This window comes from Lagopus muta, chromosome 1 (genome assembly GCF_023343835.1).
Source record: "Lagopus muta isolate bLagMut1 chromosome 1, bLagMut1 primary, whole genome shotgun sequence".
Taxonomy (NCBI): domain Eukaryota; kingdom Metazoa; phylum Chordata; class Aves; order Galliformes; family Phasianidae; genus Lagopus; species Lagopus muta.
Genome location: NC_064433.1, coordinates 1117122 through 1137945, shown reverse-complemented (window position 1 = coordinate 1137945; position 20824 = coordinate 1117122). Strand labels below are relative to the sequence as shown.

General features: G+C 50.2%; 2 protein-coding genes across 4 annotated transcripts; one reads left to right on the top strand and one right to left on the bottom strand.

The window, feature by feature from the left end:
• The first annotated feature begins 208 nt into the window (after nt 1-208).
• Nucleotides 209-6589, top strand: LOC125688440 (uncharacterized). 2 transcript variants are annotated; one of them, XM_048934582.1, is made up of 20 exons: nt 209-297; nt 1160-1300; nt 1382-1503; nt 1588-1696; nt 1791-1907; nt 2094-2161; nt 2255-2374; nt 2505-2687; nt 2766-2868; nt 2968-3109; nt 3189-3372; nt 3477-3576; nt 3660-3778; nt 3878-3915; nt 4118-4230; nt 4314-4462; nt 5020-5114; nt 5375-5453; nt 5724-5832; nt 6105-6589. In XM_048934582.1, exons 1-20 carry the CDS (start codon nt 240-242, stop codon nt 6176-6178), a joined length of 2223 nt encoding a protein of 740 aa, XP_048790539.1. In that variant the 5' UTR covers nt 209-239; the 3' UTR covers nt 6179-6589. The 2 variants fall into 2 exon arrangements, with proteins under 2 accessions (XP_048790539.1, XP_048790538.1); XM_048934581.1 differs by having other exon boundaries at nt 2502-2687; nt 6105-6588.
• Nucleotides 6590-7065: 476 nt separating this feature from the next.
• On the bottom strand, nt 7066-20684 carry KLHDC10 (kelch domain containing 10). Of its 2 annotated transcripts, XM_048934583.1 has the most exons (10): nt 20551-20684; nt 14765-14812; nt 13395-13616; nt 12714-12868; nt 12436-12584; nt 11784-11868; nt 11095-11161; nt 10248-10295; nt 9533-9672; nt 7066-8575 (listed from the first exon to the last, which is right to left on the bottom strand). In XM_048934583.1, the coding sequence occupies exons 1-10, from the start codon at nt 20654-20656 to the stop codon at nt 8366-8368; spliced, it is 1230 nt and encodes a 409-aa protein (XP_048790540.1). In that variant the 5' UTR covers nt 20657-20684; the 3' UTR covers nt 7066-8365. The 2 variants fall into 2 exon arrangements, with proteins under 2 accessions (XP_048790540.1, XP_048790541.1); XM_048934584.1 differs by lacking the exon at nt 14765-14812 and having other exon boundaries at nt 7068-8575.
• Nucleotides 20685-20824: the final 140 nt, after the last annotated feature.

Here is a 20824-nt window from a genome sequence, read left to right as displayed (position 1 = left end):
CCCATGCACCTCGACCCCCATACAGCACCACCCCATCTCATGGATCCTACATCCGTGCCCCCCATACGCTACACTCCACCCTACCCCACTTCACCCCCTCTCCCATCGCAGGTGCTGCAATCACGGCCCCTCCCGGGGGCGGCTCCCGGGGGCGCGCCCCGCGCATGCCCGACCCCTCCCGTTAAATCCCGTAGGGTCGGGGCTTCCCGTACCGCTGTCCTTTGGAACCTGCTGTCCGTATGGCCACCGAGAGCGAACCGGGTCGGTGCCACCGCCGCTGCACGCAGGAGGGGCTGGGTGAGTTGGGTGTGCTTATCTCTTTTGGAGGGGGGGGGATGGCTGTCCCCATCCCCCGGTAGGAGGGAGGATGGCTGTCCCTCTCTGTGGGTGTTGTCCACCGGTGGGTGATGAGGTAATTGCTAGAGGTGAGCTGGGAATTAAAGACATTAAACTTAAACTGGAAGTGTAGCATTGGTCACGTGTTAAGGAAGGGTATGGCAGTAAAACGCAGGTGGTGTGGAAGGTGTCCATCTCATAGTAGGCAACCTGAAGTGTGGGCATCGTCTTTGGGCTAGGAGAAAAGGATGTGGAGACCCCATGGCTGTGCTCTGTGTTCCTGCCTGTTGGGATGGGCGCTTTGTGGTCCTACGGAGCTGATAACCCGTATCTTTGTTACTCTGAGACATCAGTTAGTCACTGTTTGACAAAATAGTGGCTTTGGGAGGGACTTCACTTGTTCTAATCCCAAAGTACATCTCCATCTCCAAATCCTCTAAGGTGGGGCTACCACTCATTGAGTTTGTGCTCTGAATTTTTCTGGTTTATCTCTTTGTAAGTAAAAAGGGAGATTTTCACTCATTGTACCCAGTGTGTGATCTTCAAGGATCCTTCCAACTTAAGCCATTCCATGATTATTTATATGTGTGGCCAGAGCCACTCAAGCTGCACCTGGAGGATAAGTAATAGGATAAAAATCACTTAAGAGAGTGGGGTGTTGGGGAAGGGACTGTTGGATGTGAGCAGTGGACCCCCTCTACGATCACTCAGTGGGCTGAGCTTCTCTTTCCCCATCCCATAGTAATCTCGTTGGGTGAGATTAAGACATCCCAGCACAGCACCACCAGTGTTGAGCCCAACGTGACTCCTATCCCCTCCCTAGATGTCCCCAAGGTCCCTGAGACCCACAGTGATGGTGACATCCCCCGTCGGAGCTCCATCTGTGACCGTCACTGCGCTGCTGCCATCAACAATGTGCACGGTGACCTGGGCTGCCACCAGCACCATCCTCGTGGCCACACAGGTAGGATGTGCAGAATGGGGGCAGGGGGGACTCTGGAGGTCCCACGTTCTTTGTCACTCCTATTTTGTCCCTTGTCCCCAGCTGTGTCCTCACCGCTCTGCTGCCAGCAGCACTCAGAGGAGGTCTGTGAGAGCTGCGTGGTGAAAACCACACTGACAGCTGAAAACGCCGTGGAGGCCAACAAGCTCTCCAATAATTACAAGGTGGGTGCCCATAGAGTGGGGTGGGGGGGGTGAGGATCAGTTGGATTCCATCTGGATTCTTCTTACTTGAAAATCTCTCTCCAGTTTGGCTTCAAGAAATGGAAGAGCCACATTACAGCACGGCCATGGGAAGACCGCTCGGAGATCGTCAAAGAGCTCTACTCTGACCTCAACGTCATCCGTGGCCCTGGAGGTGGGTGGCTTTGGGAACGTCCTATGGCAGCATGGGGTGAAAGATGTGCTGCTGTAGGTAGTGATGGCCCTGTTTGGTGTTTCCTCTCCTGCAGGGTCTACAGTGACGTGTGGAAATGTCCTCTACCTGCTGCTCTTTGGCTGGTGGCTCTCGCTGCTCTACGTCCTGGTGGCTGCGGGGATGTTTGTCACCGTTGTGGGGGTTCCCTATGGTGAGCCCCAAATTGGGGAAGCCCTCCATAGGGAGGGCTGGGGGAGCCATGGGTCTTCAGGCTGGACTTAAAAGGATCAAAGGGCCAAACCTTTGGGTACTGTATGGCTCTCCCATGGCTGGAGGGGAGCGGAGGAGGGATGGGGCACTTGTGTTCCCAATGGGGCTGAACCTTGTGTCCTTACAGGGCGACTCTGCTGGGATCTTGCTGGCTATTTCCTTTGGCCCTTTGGGAAAGTGATTCAGAAAGCAGAGGTAACAGTGCTTCCCAAATCTGATGGGGGGGGGGTGGGGGAGAGGTGACAAATGTGCCCCAAACTGGACCTTGATCATCCCAATCTCCTCCAGACCCCCAAATCCCGACAGGCACGGGGTGTGTGTGAGGCTGACACAGAGAGCTCAGCACTGCTTGGTGGCCCTGCGCCCCATCGCTGGAACCCACGGTGTTGGGTGGACGAAGGATATTGGGTGAGTTTCTGAGCTTGGGAACAGCTGGGACCCCTATTGCTGTGGGGATAGAACCTATGGGTGCCTCAATTGCAGTGGGGTTGGATATTTTGTGGCAAAACCCTAAATGCCATCCTGTTATTTTTAGCAGCGTGCTGGCACTGTGGTGTGGCTGTGCCTGGGCTACCCACTGTTGGCACTAGCCCATGGGTTAGTGTGTGTTACTGCATGGCTCCTTGTCTTCCTCATCCCTGTGGCCAAGCTGAGCGCCCGCACAGCTGTCCGTGTCCTTCTGCTGCCCCCAGAGCGGGTGTGCATCCGTCGTCTGAGGATGGTGAGTGCTGCCCTACGTGGGGCTGGGGGTTCCCTATCCAAGGTGGGGTTTGGGGGTCACCAAACTGTCCTTCTGCAGACGGAGGTGCCGCTGGATGGGGAGGTCATCCTGTGCTGCTACCGTGCTGTCAACCCCTACTACTACAAATATGCGGTGGATGGCATCAATGTTTTTGCCGTCAGTATCCTTTCTCTATTTTGGGGGTAGAGGGAGGATGTTGGGGGGGTCCTGACCCCAAATCCCACCCCAATAGGGCCATGTCCTTGACTATCTATCCCAGACCTGCTGCCACTGGTGCTGGTGACACTGGTGCTGGGCTATGTGGACAGCCACAACCAGTTGACAAGCTCTCCGGTCAAGTTCACGTTGGCGCTGCTCTCCATCATGCCCCTCTCCTACTACATTGGGATGGCCATCGCCAGGTCAGCGGGGATGTGGGGCTGAGGGGTGGCAGTAGGGACACACGTTGACCCCTCTGACATCCTCCTTTTCCTCTCCCAGTATCTCAGCCCAGAGCAACTTTGCAGTGGGTGCAGTGGTGAACGCCACATTTGGCTCCATCACGGAGCTCACGTTCTACATCACGGCACTCATCAAAGGATCGCGTGAGGGCAACAGCTGCTATGCTGAGATCGTCAAGTCAGCGCTGACGGGGACACTGGTGGGATGTGTCCTTTTTGTCCCGGTGAGCTGGGCTGGTGTGTGAAGAGCCTCTGGTCTCTATGGTTGGGTGAGCAAAGTGCTGATGGATTTCATTTTTTCTGGGGTATTTTTTTTCCTCTCCCAAAGGGTTTGTGCATGGTAATAGGGGGCATCCGACATCAGGAGCAGCGCTTCAACAGCCGGTCAGCAGGTGTCAGCTCGGCCCTGCTTTTCCTCTCTGTTGGAGGTGAGATGGGGACAGAAGTGTCCCCAAGGCTCGGTGGGGTTCTACCTTGATGGCACCCACCTCCTATCCCTCTGTCTCCATAGGTGTCTTTGCCCCAACGCTCTTCTCCAAGGTGTATGGGAAACTGGTGTGTGGCGAGTGCCACAATGTCACCCAGAACCCACTGGGCCACTACCTCTGCCACAACTGTCACTTTGATCTGGTGAGCAGAGCTGAGGACACCCTGAGCCTATCTGGCCATCATGGTGGCAGTGGGACTGTCCTGCATCCCTGGGTCATAACTGATATTCTCTCTTTGCAGATGGAGAACAACGGCACTCTTTACTACAGCCATGTCCAGTGAGTAGGACTGGGGATGGCTGCTGGGGGGGTCTTTGGAGCTCTTGGGGTTTGCATTTTGCCCTATGTCCCCTCCAGGGCTGGTGTCCCTCTGTGCCACCCCAAAGGGTTCTGATCCTACATCCCATCCCCAGCCAGCACAGAGGTGCCATCAGGGTCTTGGTTTGGAGGCCCTGGTGACGCCAAGCATCTTGTCCTGCAGACCCCTGGTGTACACAGTGTCCCTCCTGCTCCCTGCTGCGTACCTCATTGGCCTCTTCTTCACCCTGAAAACTCACTCGCACATCTACGACATCCACATCAGTGATTGTCACAGTGAGTGTCCCCAGACCACAGGATACCCATCTTTGGGGCCTGTTTTGTCCATGTGCCTAATCCTTGTGTCTGCTCTTCCCCAGTGCCTGGCCACCACCACAGTGCTGTGGTCCACTGGTCCCGCTGGCGGGCACTGGTCATTCTCTTGCTCTCCACTCTCTGTATGTCAGCCTGTGCTGACCTGGCAACGGAGCACATCAGCCCCATCCTCACCAACTCTACCATCTCACAAGTGAGTGTGGGGATGCGTTTTGGGTGATTTTTGGAGTCTTCTGGGTTGGGCCCCCTTCATGAGGGATGAGAGCCCTCCAGATTGGGTCCCTCCAACCAGAGGATGGGTGGAGGACCTCTGGGTTGGGTCACCTCACCAGGGAATGAATGGAGGAATTGGAGGTTGAGGCCTTTCACCAGGGAGTTACAAACCTTAAGGTTGTAACTCTGGGAATGGTTGGGCCCCTTCAGGTTAAGGGGGGACCTCCCCCACCGGGGGTTGGTAGGATCTCTGGGTTGAGCCCCTTCTAGCCAAGGTGGGGATGAAGATCTGGTTGGATTCCTCCACTGGGAATAGATAAGAATTGTGTTCCTTTGACTGGGGGATGGATGGGGACCTGGAGGTTGGGCCTCCTCCTCATCTGCCCTCCAGTTGGGCCTCTGGGTTGGGTATCTCCCAGTTAGGGGATGGGGACATGCTTTCACTACATAGCAAACCCTTTGGAATGGGGAAGATGTTCCTAGCATTGGGAAGCTGTCAGGATCAAGACATGCTTTGACACCTCCATTTCCCTGCAGTATTTCATTGGTGTCACTGTGCTGGCAATGGTGCCTGAGCTACCGGAGATTGTCAATGGCATCCAGTTTGCCCTACAGAATAACCTGAGTTTGAGGTGAGTGGGTGGATTTTTGGGGTGTCCTCCTCCAGTGTGATCCCTGTGCTCCATCTTAGCCCTGTAGCTCTGTGGAGGTGTCAGTCATGGGCTGCCTTATGCATATTCTCTCTTAAGAGAAGGTTTAAAGGCACATAAAAGGGTCAGAACCAGGTTCTGCTCTGTAACTTGGCTCCCTAAGGTGGGTTTGTCTTAAACCCAACAGAGTTCCCGTGGGCTGTTGGAGATACAGTGCTTAACAAACCCCTCTGTTCTCCTAGCATCGAGATCGGAAACTGCATCGCTGTCCAGGTCTGCATGCTCCAGATTCCCATTCTGGTGCTCTTCACTATCTTCTATGTGAGTAGTCCCAGGACAGGCCCAGTGACTCCAAGCCCTCTGGGAAGGTCACACAACACCACATGCCAAGGGCACAACCACTGTCCTCCATGTCCTCTCCCATCTGCTCAGTGCAAAGGGAAGTGGATTCAGGTGCCTCCTACCCCGGCCTGTGCCATTCCCTGCCCAAGGGACGTATGGCGTGGATTTGGGTGTACACAAGTCTCCATTTGGGGTTGGCAAAGGACTGTCTTGGCTGGCCACGAAGGCACAACGCTCTCTATTTTGCAGCCAACGAACTTCACGCTTGTCTTCAGCGACCTCCATGTTTATGCCAGCATGTTCAGCGTGGTGCTCATGAACTACATCTTCATGGATGGCAAATGTGACTATTTCCAAGGTCAGTATGGGTCCTGGTGTTTCCGTTGTCCCTGTAGTAACAGGGCTGAGGAGCTCCTAGAGATGACTTTGGAGTCACCACTTGGTGCTGCTCCATGTTCAGGGTGGTTTGAGCAACTCTAGGCTTTGACTTGACCAAGACTGCACACAATTTCCCTATGACATGAACCCAGAGGTCCTAAGAAACAGTAGTGTCCCACCCAAGGATCCTAAATGTGACCACCCTCCCTACTGCAGGACATAACTCCCTCTTACTTGCTCTCTGCCCTATAGGCACAGTGCTGGTGATGGTCTACTTCATCCTCCTGGCTGTGTACTTCTTTGCCCCATCACCCAGTGGCTGCTGAGTTTGGGACTTGGTTGGGTTCCTTCAAGCCCATCGTTGGGTTTGGTGTGTGCCGTGATCCAGCATCTCAGGGATTTGGCTGGGCTGGATCTGGGCTGGAAAGCAGCAACAGAAGCACTCTTGCACTCAGATGGAGCCTTTGTGCCCCAACGCTTCACAGAAGAATTTCTGGCTCACGTCTGTGGCTGGAAGGAAAATACCCTCAGTGGGAGAGTCTTGAAGGACGTTGGTGTAGTCTCAAGGATGGACCTTCCCTGGGATTCTTTGCACTGAGAGATGGTGCTTGAGAAGAGCCCTCATCCTGCCAGGCCTTGGGGATCAAGGTTTCTCCTGGGTCTGGAAGGGGTTATGGCCTGGGCCATCTCGCAGGGCTTTGTGATGGCACTGGAGCTGCACTGAATGTCTCTTTTTTTCAGCTGTTTTGCCATTAAAGCAGTTTTGTACAAATCAGAAAGAAGCTCCCTTCTCCATTTGGTCATCTGCCTGGACCCCTCCAAAGGTTAGTGATGGTCTTGGGGTGATACGGTGACCATCAAGGCTGGTGCCAGTGAGTGGGCACGGATGGAACCCTGGTAGTGGAACAGGGCAATGCTCATCCAGCACCTGTTACTCAGATTAGATCCACCATCACCGTGCAGGGCAAAGAGTTGGAAGGGCAACGTGAGATTGTCAGAGAGGTCTGGGGCCATCCTGATGTTGGTGTGACTGTCCTGGCTCATCCCTGCTTTTAAATAGGGTCAGAGCTATGTCCAGCTGTGAGCTGGTTCCACCTAGGGGTAAAGAGTGGCAGCACCATGATGCCAATGAGGAGCTGTTTGTTCCCAATGGAGAAAGCAGCAGCGAAAGTGAAAGGACAAAGTGGGTGACCTGGATGGGTTTATTATCTTTTTGAAAGGGGGGGAGGGGGAAAAAACAAACAAACAAAAAAACAACAAAAAAACAAAGCTCAACACTGACAGACACATAAATACAGGCAATGCAGCTCCTTCCCCACAGCCCCACGCAGGTGTTGCTCCATGGGGACGTCCTCCAGCGTGAGCAGCTGGATGGGGAGTGATGCTCTCTGCATGCATTGTGTGCGCTGGCCTCAAACACACCAGGAAGCTCTAAGTTTCCCCTCCATGATATCTGGTGGAGACACTGGATCCTCTCCTTCTCCCTTAAGGAGGTAGGTGTGCTCTGGCAATAACACTCTAGTTATCTTGCTTGGAAGTACGGTGCTGCAGAGAGGGACTTAACTGCCCCACAAGCTCCATCAGTCCCCAGAAGGGAGATGTATGCTTCGTGAGGGCAGTGCTTCAATTGTATAACTGTATTTTAGGAAAAGTTGCATCTTTAGGAAAAGCAGCAGAACATTCTTTGTGACCTTGTGCTCACTGTGCAGCACTGAGTCAAAGAGGGGGGTTTTAATAGGGTAAGGAAATGTTCTTGAGGGCGGGGAAGGGAGAAATCAGCATATGGATTTCAGTGCTGAAAAGTGCCTAATTTTCACCCTCCTTACAGCAAGGGCACAAGCTGTTGGTGAGTTCTAGTCTCCATTCTCACCACCTCCACTAAACTACACAGTAGTCCATTCAGTGGCAGCTTTTAAGCAGTCTTTAAGCAAACCTTTCCCTGTGAAAAGGCAAAGAGCACAGCTGTGGCTGCTTCAAATCACTGCACCACAGCAGCTGTGCAGCATGAGCTTTGCTCACTGCCTCCTCCAGCACTGTGGCCATACTTTGAAGCCCACATAACACACTAAAGCCCTCCAGCTGCAAGAGTTCACTGTTTTTAGAGAGGGAGAGCTTGGCTGGGCAGCAGGGGTGTGAGCATCACCCCCAGCAGGCATTTTTCCATGTTGGCTGTCCTTTGTTAGATGCAGCTTGTGAAAGTATGAAGTCAAATGCACCACAGGTAAGCATGGATCTCAGACATTCATTAAGCACTGTCCTCCCTCCCCCCAGTTAAGTTGCAAGCATGTGCTGATAATGGATAGATAGCATGGGTTTGTCCCATTCAGAGCTCCATAAATAAAAAGTGGATTTCCAACAAATTAAAAACTTCTAGAAAGGCATCGATGCAGTTGCTGAGTAAGGCGTTGAGCAGGTTCCTCTGTGTTCTTAGCAAGACCAACCACAGTATCCATAAATAGGGGAGGGAGGAGGGGCTGCTGGACGTAGTGTGACTGGGGCACAAGCAGGGGTTCTCATTTTAGCCGCTCGACGAGTCCCTGTGTCAGTCCGAGGTGCAAAAGCTGAGATCTGGAGAGGGTTGCTAGGTGAGGGAAATACTCCAGGAGCTTCTCCCACGACAGTTCCAGCAGGCTGGGTACCACCAACCACATTTTAAACAGCGAGCCAGTCCGTTTGTTTTCATGGATGTTGACCACTCCTCCGTGAACGTACATACAGCCAGCCTAGGCAGGAAAGGGGGAGAAAAGGAGTTAGATGGGGGCAGGAAATGTGGGCATGTGCTGAAGGACAACACCAGGCTTTGACCACCTCTCTGTGCCTGGAACAGGAGTGTCACCGCCTGAGCCAGGCTCCCTCTTGTAGCCAAGATGAGGTCGTGCTGCTGAAGGGCATTTTTCTCTCCTCCTAAGGATTTCTGCTTTGCTGTGTCTTTTGTTGTCGGTGAATTCTAACCCCAGGAATCAATTTTAAGAGTGGGAGTGGATTATTATAAAGCTGTACTTGGCAACCTTGCCCACAGCAGAGAGGTTGGAACTCAGTGATCCTTAAGGTCCCCTCCAACCTAAGCTATTCTATGATTCTAGCCAAATATGTTTTCTTAAAGCTAGAAGCCATGCTACGTTCCCTCTGCTGGCTCAGCAGCACAACAGAACCCTGCTCCAGGAACCACACAAGTGCAAAGGGAGTGGAAAATAAAGGGCATTCCTGCACTCATCTACCTCCTTTCTGATAAATGTGTTTACCAGTTTGCATGTGTTCCTATACTTTTAAAATGTTTGCTATTTTTTCAGCCCTACCTGTGCTCTGTAGGCCAAGTTCAGGGGGAGAAGTTTTGGGGGGAGTACTCGTGTGTTTGGTTTTTTTCTCCTTTTGCAAACAGGAACGGATGTTCACGTACTGAGTTACTTCCTGGAGCCAGAGCTAAGGCACTTTAAAAGCTAAAATCCCCCACTGCTGCTTTCAGAAAGCAGAACACGCTGTGTGCTGCAGCTCTTCAAACAGCTGCAGGCGTACAAAGTCAATGCAGTAACCTTAGAGCAGCTCTCAGCCTCCCCCAGGATGCTGCGTGCAGCTGAGGTCACCTCCTTGGTAACATCTGCTCAGCTCTATTTACAGCCCACACAAACACTGGGACAAATGGCTCCAACTTCAGCTACAGAGGAAAGAAATGAGTCACTCACCGGTGTGACAGCAGCACAGTGAAAATACACTGGTTCAGGCATGGCAGCTGGGAGCTTGACCCACTGGAAAGTCTGCAGATTCAGCTTCCAAACATCTCCCAGAATCACTTCTCCATTGTAGCCTCCACAAACAAACACATCTGCAAAGAGAGGAAACTCACAATGCTTACCTTCCTTCAGGAACTGCAGAAGGTGCTGTGCATCACCTTTCTAAAACCCTTTCAGGATCAACACTTGTTTCACCTCCTGAGAAATATAACTCCTTGTATCACTCTTTTCCATGGCTCAGCACGCTGAAGCATACAGCATTCAGGAGGAATTTTGAGGAGGATCAACTCTGCTTCTTCAGTCCATCATGAGCAGCATAATCATCAAGATTGGAAAAAAGCATTCTCAGAGGACAACAAAGCTATGGGAGAAGTGCAAACCCCACTGAGGGAATGCCCCATGAATCTGTAGGTTGTGTAAAATACTACAGAATTCCAGAGTGACAGTACTGTCTATTGTAGGAATAAATTTGCTCCCTCATATGAAGAGCAGTGCCAGTTGGACAGGTTAAGGATGGTTAAAAGAAGGAATCCTCCTTCAGAAAAGACATGCATGCCCTGCAGTTCTCTCAAATGCTCTGGAGGCCAGCATCTCTCAGGCTGAAGAGATGGGCTTCCCAATGCTAGGCTGTAGCAAGATACACCAATGTTCAAGAGGAAGACTTTACCATTTTTGATCTGAACACAGCTATGGCATCTTCTAGCTGCTGGGAAGCCTGAGGAGGAAAAACAAAACAAATTAGACATGAGAAAAGAGATCACAGAATCACAGAATGGCCCGGGTAGGAAGGGACCTCAAGGATCACGAAGCTCCAACCCTCTTCCTGCAGGCAGGGCCACCAACCTCCCCATTTCACAGCTGCCCAGGGCCCCATCCAACCTGGCCTTGAACACCTCCAGGGATGGACGGGGCATCACAGCCTCTCTGGGCAGCTGTTCCAGCACCTCACCACTCCCATAGGAAAGAAGAGATGTCAGCTATTGCTGCTTTTAAAGAGCTTGCACAAGTGGTGTCTGTATCTCAACACAGAATCACAGACAAGAATCACTTTTTTTCTTCACTTACAAGAGCTTTTGCTTTCCCACTGTCACAGCTATGACACGCAGCTGCTTTGGGACGTTTGGCCCCTATTTGCACTCCAGGGAAGGATGAGATGTGCCAAAATCTCACACCTCACAAACTCCAGCTCTCACCTCTGGCTATTCAGGGGAAGTCTCTGTGCTAAGCAGAACAGCGCCTGCTCCCTCAGAGGGAGCTGAGATTTGCACCTCCTTCTGCAGTGAGAGGCAGCCCCTATCACCTCACCTTATCCAGGAGGGAGAGAAGCCAGAGTGCCAGCTGTACTTCAGCTGGGTTAATTCTCACTGCTGAAGCTATAAAGGATCAGGGTCCTGAAGCCAGTGTAAGTCTCCACAAGGTTACAAGAAAGGCTTCCAGATGGCCAGCTAACAGCACCTTCACACACCCCAGCCACTCTCTGGTGTACAGGATATGATGTGAAATTGCAGACTCACCAACTTTTTCATGAGGTTTTGTGGCAATTTCCTCCCAGGTGTTGGTTTCAAGGTTGTAAGCATGGATCTGAATGGAAAAAAGAGAACTGTTAAATCCTCTTGGCTCTGCCAGAACTACAATGCAGCCACAGGGTAACCAAATTAGACAAACTGGACACAGGGAGTTCACTGTTTCATAGTTTGAACCTTTTGGAAGTGGGACACTATTTAAAGTTTCTTCATTTATTCTCTCAGCCCCCAAAAAGAATTCACTCTTCCCTCTCCCAGTTTTAATGGGGAAAAATGTTTACCACACAAAAGGAAGACAAGAAAAGAGTCACCATGATCAACATGCAAACTTAAAAGTCAGGGAGCTCCTTTCTTTGGCCTTTTCCTGTTTTGGCATAGTTACAACATTTCCATCCTAAGTGCTCTTAAATGAGGATCTTTGATAACAGATCTACAACAGATTATTCTGCAGATGTGTGTGGTGATGGGTTACCACGGATTCACCATTTCTAACAGGACATGTCTGTGGTAACCCCAACCTTTACAGAAACTGGAGCAAAATCTGCTCCCAGTAATGTATTTTTGATTAACATTATCTTTTTGAAAATCAAAGCTCTCCAAACAGATGAAGTGACTGTGCTGGTTACACTTCACTGTAAAACTGTGCTCAGGCAAGCTCTGGAGGCTTCTCACCACCTTACCTTATCTAGGGAATAAGCTGTCCAGGAAGTTCCACCTCCCAGGATATAAATCCTTTGACCATCGTGTGCAATTTCATGCCTGTACCTGAAGGTGTGCAGAGGTGGATATTTAGCAGCACAAGAAATCAATGCAAGTGAGCAGCAACAAAACTTTCTGGAAACATTAACAAATCTGAGTGGTTGAAACAGACATCCCAAGCATGGCTACACTGTATCAGACCCCCAGGCTGGGAGTTTTTAGATGTGGAAGTTTTCATGAGCAATCTAAGCAGCACCTCAAGAGCTGGGAAGAGCTTCTGAGAGCAGAGTCTCACAGATCTCAAGTACAACAGTTTATAGAGCACCATGGCAGTCCTTAACACTTCTTTCCCTTTTCTCACTGAGAAGGTCACCAACTGAAAGCTTGCTACAGAATGAGGCAAGGCACAGGGATCAGCTGGAGCCTCTTCAGCACTCAACAGCTGCCTCAAGTTCCCAGCTCTGTTCTGGCATTGCACATTGTTCTGGCAGAGGCTTCACACCCCCTCCCTACACCCCTGTGCATATCATAATGCTGGAGCACTGCTTGTGCAATGCTCACAGCCAACTCTGACAGTACTGTCTCAGCTTCTCAGCAAAGGTGGTGATTTCCCAGTTTAAAAGCTCTCCTCACCTCTCCTCTGGCATGTCGCAGGACATGTTGTTTGGTTTCAGTTGGATCCACTCTCTGGTGTTGAGGTCTAGTTTATGCAGGTCGGTGCTGTAAATGTAACCAGTTGTTCCACCAAACACATACAGAGACCCATTGATGATGGCCATGGCCTGGAAGGCAGAGAGAAACCAGTTAGAAAGGACACAGAGCATCAGCACTGAAACAGAAAGAGTCCCAGCCTCCCAAAGGAAGGACACACAGCACACGCAGTGTGTCTGACAGAGGGCCTTCCCTCCTACCTGGCCATAGATCCGATTGGGTTTCTTTCCTCTGCAGCTGAGCAGGGCCCATCTTTTGTACTTGACATTGCAGACGTGGACATCGTTGCCATTACTTTCCCCAAATGGGATTCCAGTGCCCCCAAACACGAGCAGGTTGTTGCCATGCAATACAACTAGGAGAGACAGACAGGGCAGAGATGTTTGTTGCAGTGAAATGCAGTGAAACAGAACTCTGGAAGGAGAAGGCAGCAAGCATTGGTTGTTGTTCAAATACCCTACAACTCACACTGTGCATTTATGGCCTTGAAATGCTCTAAAAGAGAAAGAATGCAAGCTAAAACCATGGCAACCAAAGACTTACTTTAAAAAATGGCTAGTGAACAACGGGATCTATTTTTGGGTGCTCTGTCTGACTGCAGCAAGCATCTATCCACTGAAAGCAGAGGCCTTGCAACTGTTAAGCTAAATTTCCAAAGGCTCTCTCTTGCATTTTACATTTTTAATTCCTCAACCCTAGCAAAAGGGCAAAGGAGAAAAAGAAATAATCAAAAATCCCATTCCAAACTCAAGGCCTAATTGCACAAGAGTTGGAAACAGGATCCAGATTTCCCAGTTCTTGTCTGGTTTTTCATTCCATCAGGGACACCGATTAAAATAGCTTCAGGCTTAGGTGCATAGGAATTGGATTTCCATACGTACGTGACATGGAGGCCAGCTCCCTGGGCATGTAGCCCTCAGTGCCCATTTGGTGCCACGTGTCTGTAGCAAAGTTGTACCGCCAGAGCTCCCTGAACAGTGGGTAGTCTTCGTTCTCTGGCCCACCAGACTCATCGTAGTCAGGATTGTAGCCTCCAAACACATACAAATTGGCATTATCTGCCACGCAGCGATGGCCGCTTCTCGCTGGTGGAGATCTCTGGCCTGCAGCAAAAAGACAGAACAGCTCTGTGAACAAACAGCAAAGGAGCTGAGCTTCTGTGTGAGGACACAGCACTGGGGTGGTCCTCCAGCAGGAGCAGCTGGTGTGGAACAGCAAGGAAACGCATCTGCATCCAGGAGGTGACAGCTCTGATGCCAGATCCACACCTGAGCAAGAACACAGACAGCTCAAGTGCTCCCAGTGCCTTGCATCTCAGCTAGGCTCTTCCACAGCATGCAACACAAGTTTGATACAGCAAGAAGTCAACAGCAAAGGCATTAGCACAGGGAGGGAGTGCTGCAGGGAGCCCATCTCTGCAGCTGTGCCTCAAGGAGCCCTTCCCTAAAGGGAGCCCTCTGCCTCCTCCCCACAACAATACAGGTGGAGTGCAGGGAACTGAGGCTCAGAACTCAACCAGAACAGGCCAAAAGACCAACACACACACATGGCAGCGAGTCCAGGGAAACCCAAACAGCAATAAATTGAAGCCTGAAATGGTAAGTGACGAAAAAGTAATTCCAAGCTTGTTCTAATTCAGAGCTGAGTAAGAGTCTAGCATAGTGCCAGGGACAGAAGTGAGACAGAGCACCATGCAATGAAGGAGAAAGATGAAGAAAACCAATCAGGTTTCAGAACAAAGGGATCCAGTTATGAGACATTTCAAACTGACCTGGAAGGTTTCAAAACCGAAGTGGATCCCCCAAGATTCCCTCATCCACGCACCACCTGTGTGCTCTCCCTGCTCTATTATGGACTTCTATGATGGAACAGGACCCAGAGAAGTGCCTACTGAGGAACCATCATGCTTCTTACAGCTCATTGCAATTATCAGCAGTGAATCAGATGTGCAGAGCAATAACAAATGAGACGAAATCAATGATTAATCCAGACTGAATTCTGGATTTCAGCTTAGCATGGGCAGATGTGCTTCATCACATTCCCACTTTGCTGCTGTTGGAAACTCCAACTCTTGTGCAGAATTAAGCTGTTCTGCAGGACTCAAGCAAACCCCTTGAGGCAGAGTTCTAAGGGATTTGAAATCCTTCCAGTAATAACTGCATCTCACAGTGATTCCCCACTCAGAAAAGCAATAAACTGAAAGCGAAGGAAGAAAATGAAGGAATTTTGCTCTTGACCAGTGGGAGCTCACCCAATTCATGCCTTCTTCTGGGTGTTCTCTGATGGTCTTCAAAAGGGGCTGCAAAGAACAGAGATGGGAGAGCTTAATTCCAGGAGATTGGGAGCACTGAGGCACTGGAACAGGTTGCCCAAGGAGGCTGTGGATGCCCCTGGATCCCTGCAGGCATTCAAGGCCAGGCTGGATGTGGCTCTGGGCAGCCTGGGCTGCTGGTTGGTGACCCTGCACACAGCAGGGAGGTTGAAACTGGATGATCTTTGTGGTCCTTTGCAACCCAGGCCATTCTATGATTCCTTAAGGCAAAAGTGGGAATGGTAAAATTTACAGGGAACGAGCAGCCACAGCAATGGAATGAAGCTGAAACAGCAGAGCAGGGCCAGAAGGAGGAAAGTCCTAATTTTGGGCTGAGCTATCTGACAGCAACGAGCTGGCTGTCACTGCACACTGACCTGTTAACACCCTGTTACATTCACCTCCCCCAAGGGATTCATTAAGTGACTTCAGAGGGAGCTGCTGGGATGTCCCAGGTTGACTTCATTAGAGCAGATTCCTAATTGAATATCTCTGCAGCATAAGGAATTGATAGAACAAAAGGAGAGTAAGGAAAAAAGGCAGTGTGAACGTCTGCTCCTGAGGTGATACGGTGCAGCATCCATGCAGGAGATGCTTCCCACCTCTCAGAAAGCTCTGAATGCAGAATGGGGAGAAGAGAGATGTCATGAACTTAAAGACACCCTTCATTTTAGAGGAGGGAAGTTTATTAAATTCCAGCACTGCAGCCTCCACAGCACTGCATAGAAAGCCTGGAAAAGATGAAAAAGCCTTCTTGCTTTCAAGTAATCAGCAGATTTCTTGGAGCTATGCAGCAGATTAAATGCTACCAGCATGCCCACTGTGTGTCAACAGCTACAGCCAACCTGCAGGGATTGCTCTGCTGTATTCCAACACCTGCACAAAGTTACACAGGAGGAAAATCAAACTGTGAGTGAAGATTCAGCTCAGCCACTGCATCAGCAGCAGCAAGAAGGGTAAGGTAAGAGGCACTGACACACAGAGCAGCACAAAGACTTGCAGAGAACAAAGGCATTTTCTTTCCATCTGATTATCCTCCCTTTCATGAGGGCAGGAAAAAAAAACCAGGCTGGCATCATCTCACCAGCTGGGTTAAAGGAGAGCAGGATACTTGCTATTCCAGTTTGTGAGCTACCAGCTGGCTGGCTTTGTTTGTTTGTTTGCATTTAAAAGAAGGGGAATAGGTCTGATTAGGTGAAAGCATTTCTTAGGAATAGAAATAAGCAACAGCAGACTTGAATACGAATTTGTTTTGGGAGCCTACTTGAAGCTGCCCTTGTCTTATCAGGACTGTGCTGCCAGATAAACAAATTAATGTATTAATCAGTGTCAAACCTCTTAGCAGAGACTGAGATCTGCCTCTATCAGCTTCTGTAGGACTTGATTTTACTTTTGAAGGGAGTTTTCTTTCCTCACTACAATCCCTCATTATCAATTCCCATTAAAGCGATGCAATGCCGTTCTCCAGAGGTTGCAAACTCACAGCTGCTGTCGCCTCCCTTGTCCTCAGCAGCCCAGGAAGGATCCAGACCCCATCACCTCCTCAGAAACACAGAAAGGAGAATGAGAAGAGCCCCGGGTCGACCTCACCATGGACAGGCACAAGGCTGAGCAGTGGCCAAGGCTGAGCAAAGCCAAAGAAAATTCCTAGATCCTAATTCCTAGATCCTACAGGAGCAAAGAAGCCTTTGCTCCTAAGTTTCTAAGCTCTGCTTGCCAAGGATACCAAAAATTACCCTTTGGCACAGCCAGAGAACCAGAATCCACCCCAGGAGCCCTTGAGGAACTTTGGCCTCCCTCTTTTGGTCTTGAAGGACAGTTGGAGACCCATCTGAAGCTGGAGTGCAATAGGAGGTTTAAATGCACTCAGGGAACTGGTGGGAGGTATTGGCACCGACCTCTGCTCATCACTGATCAATGAGGTGAACACACTGCACATCATCCCACATGGATGACAAGAATTAAAAGCACAGCTGGTCTTGATGTTCAGGATTGACAACACACAGTTAAAACTCAGGGTGAATTCAGGAGAAACGCTTGGCTTCTAACCTTCAGAAAAGAAGAAAAGTTACCAAAGTGCCTACAACTCAAGGACAAGCAAGCATTCTGTGCATTTTCTAACCAAGATGCATTTGAAAATTCACTTCAATTTCCATTCTGGTTAAAAGAATTGCATCCAGAGAGATGTTCCTCTCAGAACTTAGGGCCTATTTGCTTTTTCGTATTTACTGATGAGAACCATTTGCACACACAGCCACGGATCCTCTTCACTGTATGTGTGACTCACATCTCGACTTGAAAAGAAGGCTGCAGGGTGGCCTCATTGCAGCCTTCCAGGACCTAAAAGGAGCCTATAAAAAGGAAGGGAGTCAACTCTTTGGAAGTGTAGATGATAGCAAGACAAGGGGAAGTGGTTTGAAATTGCAAGAGGGAAGATTGAGGTTGGATGTGAGGGGGAAGTTGTTTGCTATGGGAGTGGTGAGGTGGTGGAACAGCTGCCCAGAGAGGCTGTGATGCCCCGTCCATGCGTGGAGGTGTTGGAGGCCAGGTTGGATGGGGCCCTGGGCAGCCTGGGCTGCTGTGAAATGGGGAGGTTGGTGGCCCTGCATGCAGGAAGAGAGTTGGAGCTTCATGATCCTCGAGGTCCCTTCCAAGCCAAGCCATTCTGTGATTCTCCCCTCCTGCAGACCACATGGAACAAAGCTTCCTTCATTACTCCTGGAGCAGATCTGACAGCTATCAGGGGCATTTTGGAAACACAAAATAATAAGTAGAGGACACAAAGCTAACAAATACAGCGTGTCTTTTGGTAACATCTTTTCAAATGCTGCTGCTGAATAATTAAGGTTCCTGCACACATCCTTTTTGCTGCTCTGAAGACTTCTGAAGGACATTCAGGCTGAGGGCTGAAGCCTAAGCACTGCTAGCTCCTGGGAGAGAGAAGAGAACAAGTCAGTATTGACTCCAACACATTTTCAGCTTCAGCTTCTTCACACTGGCCTGAACAAAATACGTTTGTAATTCACGTGGTAGATTCCATTATAAAGATCACAGCTGCCTCCCAGCAGCCTCTTGCATTTCTGAAGCCTCCAAAGGGGAGTTTGGAGAAGGATCCATCATCCCACATGATGAGAGCTCAGATCGATGGGCAGAACAGGGCTGTCTCTCTCTGTGCTTCCACACATCTTTGCATTTCAAGCATTCATACAAGAAAGCAATTGATTTTTGGTATTTCCCACGAGGGAAAGGGCCAAAAATAAAGAAAAACGTTGAGGATGATCGATCAGAAGCAGAGCAGAATGGACACAGCTCACACAGTGAGCTTCAAACGACACTCAGAGCAAAGGAGCCCTGAGGAAATAACCATCCTTAGTGAGAAACCAGAGCAAAAGAAGAAATGTTTCCCCTAAAAATGCAAATATCACTGGGAAAATTATAGCTCAAGGCACAAATATAAACGCTGAGCATGGAAGGAGCAAAGATATAAAGATATTTAGGTCTCCAGCTTCTTTCTACCCACTTAACCCCAGGAGTGTGATGAAAACACTGGAAAAAATGTATATATATTGGTATTGTGATCATTCATTCTCAAGGTGGACAGGAAGATTTCCAGTGGGGAGAACAAAACACACAATGCCTACATTTGACATTTTGCATCGTTCTAAAGCTTAGAATTAAATATATCTCCTTCCTTTCCCATAGCCAACACAGGATTTCAGATGTCTTAAAGAATCTTTATATACAAATGACCATCAGAAATAACCCTCTGGAGAAAGTAGCTCTGCACAATTCTGACATGAAAACGCCCTCAAAACTTATCCGTGGTTGTACAGTAAATGGCAGAGGGTGAATGTGAGGAAAGCAGCACCTGAATTCACACCATGGTGTTTAAGTGGTGATGTGTTTTAGCCAGGAGATTGCCCACAACCACTGGAAATGACACTACTGGCAGCAGCAGAGCTCTGCAGAGAAGGATGGAGGGCACGCATCCACTTCCAGAGCACATTACCTGCTCCTTGCATGCTGGCACAATGATTACTAACAAAAAAAAAAAGAAAAACAACACAAACACAGCGTGCTTTATAGAAAGAATCTAGGGTACTAAATGGTGGGGAAGGTGAAAGAGTGACTTGAAAAGTCCAAGAGAGAATTCAGAAGAAAGAAAACAAACGCAGTTGGAGGAAATGGAAGGAGGGGAAGAAAGCTGTCTCTAAATCTCAATGTTTATGCAACAGCTGCCGTTGGAGTGCTGTAAACAGGACATTAGCAGGTGTCAGATCAGGAGAAAACTCCAAGGATGGATCCAGGAAGATCTGCCATCACTTTTTCACCAAGTGATCTTCAAGCTTGTTGAGGTTGGCTTTAAGCACATACGCTGAGCTGAGCAGGATCTGTTTGTCAGATGGCAGAATTCCAGGTTTGGGAATGACCCTTAGCCAAAAGATGGGATCAGTGCAACCATCTCAGGAGGACGCATGGTTACATTTGCTCAAGCCAAGTGACAGTAAACTGAGAGTGAGAAAATAACCAGCCATTGTGATACGGCCTTATCACGAAAGGAAGGAAGGAAATGTGTCTGAGCATTGGCCCAAAAATAGGTGTGGAGCTGCTCAGCACATTCACACAAAGCCTGAGGGCGTCCTTCTTTGCTGTTATGCAGGCACAACAGTGACAGACTGGGTCCAGAGGAGAGCCACAGAGATGATCAGGGGACTGGAGCAACTCCCCTACGAAGACAGGCTGAAGGAGCTGGGCTTGTTCAGCCTGGAGAAAAGAAGGCTGAGGGGTGACCTCAGTGCAGCCTTTTAATACCTAAAGGGAGCCTACAAACAGGAGGGGAGTCAACTCTTTGAAAGGGTTGATAACTGCAGGACAAGGGGAAATGGTTTGGAGTTGAGGGAAAGAAGATTGAGGTTGGATGTCAAGGGGAAGTTCTTGACAGAGAGAGAGGAGAGGTGCTGGAACAGCTGCCCAGAGAGGCTGTGGATGCCCCATTCATCCCTGGAGGTGTTCAAGGCCAGACTGGATGGGGCCTTGGGCATTTGCACAGGTGGGAACAGGGGATGGGATTTGAAGGGATGGGAAATGTACACCATGTACTTGCAAGGATGGGATTCAAAAGGGTGGGGAACATCTCCCATGGCCCATCACGGAACCAAGGGGTGCCCCAATACAGCAGGAGCAATGGGATGGGGGTGACTGCTCCAACTGTGGGGTAATCTCAGCCACCTCCCTTAATGCTTTGGGGCTGTTGGGAGGAGAGAACTCCCATACCCGGAGCCTGGGTGGTTGGGGGGGCTTGGGGATCCATGGCCCCATCTGTGTGCACCAACACAGGGAGAGCTGAGGGGAAACGGGAGAAGGAACTGGGCTTTCCTTCTTAGGGAATAGGGCTAAGCTTACACAGCACCCAAAACTTCTACAAGACCAAATCCTCCCAGAGGGGCAGCACAGCACCCAAAATCCCCATATTAGAGCTGGCACCTCCCCCTTCCCCCCCCACCCCCCCAGAAAAAAATCTTAAGTCGGGATTGAAGATTAACACTACATTCTCCTCCAATACACTGATATTGGGGCCGAGAAGATCGACAGCCCCCTCCGTACCCCCCAGTGCTCCCAGTGCCCCCAACACCCCCACCCCAAAAAGCTGAGTGACACTGAAGCCCTCACGGCTCCTTCCGGCCCGAGGGTCCCACTAATCCCAAGAGGCCCCTCCCACCGCTCACCCGCCGTGTGCGGCCTCCCCGGCAGCTGCACGAAGCGGTTGAGGAGCCCGTCCTCCGCCCTGCCCCGCAGGCCGTTCAGCTCCCGACCACCATCAGCCGCCGCCATGGCCTCGACCGCTTCTCCTCAGGGAAAATCCCCCCCCCCCTCCCCAAAGGGCCGCCATGCCCGTCGACCAATCAGCGATCGACTTCTGAGGGTTCTGCCAATCAGATGCGGGCTTGTTGGAAAGTGGGGGAAAGAGTAAGGGAGGAGCTGCACCTTTTGCTGGCCAGT